We start from the raw sequence: 3,278 nt of genomic DNA, 5'->3' as shown, positions 1-3,278 counted from the left end.
TATATATATATTTGTTGTAGTTTGCTGATCACTATAGAAGCTTGTACAACTATGATGACTTCTGCTTCTCAGAGCTCTGCTAATGTGAAAACTGTCCATTATTTACCTGAGGACTTCTGAGAACCCCGAAAGAAACCTCTTGTCCTTGCATTTAAAGTCAGAGTTGTTGTTTTGGACCCCATTGATGGTCATTGTATGGACAAAAACTGTTGAAACATCTTCAAAATATTATCTCACTCTCATGTCTTTCCTAAACTGTATGCCTTAATTCCTCATAGTAACCTTTTGTCCTCACAATTAAAGTCAGTGTTGCTCCATTGTTGTATAATAGCTTTGGTCCCATTGACTTTCATTATGTGGACAAAAACAGTTGAAACATCTTCAAAATGTTTCGTCCTCAGAATTAAAGTCAATGTTCTTCCACTGCTGTTCTTCAGTATCTTCTTTCGAGTCATACAGGTTTGGACTGGCGTGAGGTTGAGTAGATATTGAACAGACTTTATTTCTGTCCATCACAGCCTCATTTTCATTTTTATGAAATCAAACCGTATCCATCCTCACTAAAGTCTTTCTGCATCCCCTTGTGGGAGTGTGTGTTTGTGTGTCCATCCCCATCTGCATGAGCAGTCAAATCGAGCACAAACATCCATTCTTTACGGAGTCTCTCTTCTCCATCCTTACTCTCTCTGTCGTTTTCTGACCGAGCTCCTCTGTTTGTCTCTTTACAGCGAGTCCTCACGCCACGCCGTCAAGTCTTCATTTCCCGACGTCGCCAATCATCCAGCAGCCCGGCTCGTACTTCTCCCACCACGCCATCCGCTACCACCCCCAGGAGACACTCAAGGAGTTTGTCCAACTTGTCTGCCCTGACAGTGGTCAGCAAGCTGGACAGGTGGGCTTCCTTAATGTAAGAAGGAGCATTTTTGTACATACATACACATACACATGTTTTGTGTCCATATAGACACTTGGACTGTCTTGTTTGTAGTGATTTTGTCATTTGTGCAGTACAGTTGATTCTAAAAACATACGTACAGCAGGATGGGTAGAAGGATTATAAATGAGAATAGCTCTTATTCACTAAACTTAAATTTCTAGCTACACATCTTCCTAAATTCAGTTCATTTTGCAGGGCATTCCCTAGCGCTGCCACAAGGGCACTATTGTAGGCATTCGAGAAAACTTTTTTTTTTTAGATAAATTAGTGTAATGGCAGACGGTATCTAGTATTTTAAAGTAGTTAATGTAGACATGTGAAGCTTACTCTAGCGCCCCCTGTACTGGCGTTTATTACTGGACATTAAATAAATTTTTAACAAATATCATGTATCACAAATATGAATTTTCATGTCTCAAAATAAAATCAAAACACATTTGTTGACCTTTTTTAGCCCACTTGACACCACACACACACACATATATATGTATATTAATTGTGATTAATTGCATCTACAATAAGTTTGTCTATAAATAAAGAGGTTATATTTAATATATACTTATATACGATTAATTGTGATTATCCATATCATCCATTTTATTTTGATTGTGACTAATCGATTTGACAGCACTGTGTGTGTATATGTGTTTTTGTATGTGCGTGTATTCTCAAAACTGTAACGTGAAAGGTTGACCCAGCTCTGGCCACACTGCTGTGGCCCTGACGGCCGGAGGAGAGACGACGAGCAGTTTGGGTCATAGATTATGAACGGAGAAGTGCGCGCAACAGCAGATTTTTTTTTATGGCTAGGAGCACTGAAAAATTGCTGAGCACATTCTCCTGACGCACACGTGTGCGATAGTTCTGTTGTGCCTGCTGGTCATACGTGTCCGGAAGTTGATACTCGAGAGTGTGTTTTCATGTTTTTCTGTCCTGTCTTTCCGTCCAGCCCAACGGGAGCAGTCAAGGGAAGGTGCACAACCCGTTCCTGCCCACCCCCATGTTGCCGCCTCCTCCTCCTCCCCCGATGGCACGACCCGTGCCCCTGCCCGTGCCAGACTCCAAACCTCCCTCCACCTCCACCGAGGGAGGCGGCAACTCCCCCACCTCGCCAAGTGAGTACCGCGGCCCATCACCTGCCGCCACACGCACTCAACACTTGATCCCGAACGTAAAGTGTCTTCGGTTTCCCAAGCATGCGAAAGCTTATCGCCCTTGTTTTTCGTAATGAATAGAATTTCCCATCAAACATGCGCAGTGTCCGTATCAAGCCTTCCTCTCAACAGCTGTATTGCTCCGGATACAATATTGATATTCATTTTGTGCCTGTGTGTGTGTGTTTAATTCACCACAGCCTACTCCACACCGAGCACGTCTCCTGCTCAGCGCTTTGTCAGCGTGGGCCCCAGAGACCCCAGCTTTGTAAATATCCCTCAGCAGCCTCAGGTGAGTACACATGCACAGATCCTCCGAATCCCTGAAAGTCCATCAAGAGTGCTTGTTGTCTGTCATAATAGGCTTTCAGCGCCGTTATGCCAGCTCGTATAACTCCCTCGCTCACCGTGAAAGCTCATAGCTGATTTATTGTGTGTAATTGGCATGTTCAGACTCGGATTCGATGGCACGGTGGCCGTAGCCTTGATTTATACTTGATTTATGTCAGGATCAGCCAATAACTGATAAAAAATGAGCTGTTAATCTTCAGCAAACGTTTGCGCAACGTTTATCCAATGTTTAGTCGAGCATAAGTAATTTGTAATGATTAAACCCCGAACGATAGCTATAAAGATAACCAACGGACAATATCGGCCGTTTATTCAAAGCGCATCGAGCTCGTTATTGCAGAATGGATTCTGATTGGTTGTCAATGTTTTTATCATTCATCAGCTGGAAAAAAAAAATATTCTGAAAGTGATTCCAATGATACCATTTCTCTGTGGCTGTATCGTTATAGCTGTGGCATGGACTCTGCTATTCTGTAAAATTGAGAATTTATTTTAGAATTTTTTTACGGTTGAAACCGATACAAGAAGTTTTTTATGCAAAGCAATGCTATTCTGATGATCAGAAATGCATTTATTAATTTATATTTATTAATAATAAAATAATGCCTTTTTAAATAGGGTAACTTGTAATCTGTAACCTATTACTTTCCAATGTAATCTTCCCAAAACTGGTCAGTTCTGTGTATGAGTAAATGTTGCGTTTAGTATATGTTGAGCAAATGTTGTGTACACGTTTATTTAAGCAAAGTTCATGTCACAAAACATTTAGACACTTATGGCTTACCTAAAAGTGTAAATTGCATTAGCAGTAAAATTGCAGACCAGCTAGCGTTAGT

At 41.4% G+C, this 3,278-nt stretch overlaps 1 protein-coding gene across 1 annotated transcript in view; it reads left to right on the top strand.

The window, feature by feature from the left end:
• LOC122342176 (nuclear factor 1 A-type-like) overlaps positions 1-2,500 on the top strand; it is a 43,213-nt gene extending 40,713 nt beyond the window's left edge. The window contains exons 8-10 of the mRNA XM_043235992.1: positions 729-907; positions 1,887-2,052; positions 2,292-2,500. Of these exons, the coding sequence (XP_043091927.1) occupies positions 729-907; positions 1,887-2,052; positions 2,292-2,485 (539 nt within the window). The 3' untranslated portion in view covers positions 2,486-2,500. The remainder of the gene's footprint in view (positions 1-728; positions 908-1,886; positions 2,053-2,291) is intronic.
• The last annotated feature ends 778 nt before the right edge of the window (positions 2,501-3,278 follow it).

The sequence above is a fragment of the Puntigrus tetrazona genome, chromosome 3 (assembly GCF_018831695.1).
Source record: "Puntigrus tetrazona isolate hp1 chromosome 3, ASM1883169v1, whole genome shotgun sequence".
NCBI lineage: Eukaryota > Metazoa > Chordata > Actinopteri > Cypriniformes > Cyprinidae > Puntigrus > Puntigrus tetrazona.
The sequence above is the reverse complement of the archived record's forward strand: the minus strand, read 5'-3'. Positions and strand labels throughout refer to the sequence as shown.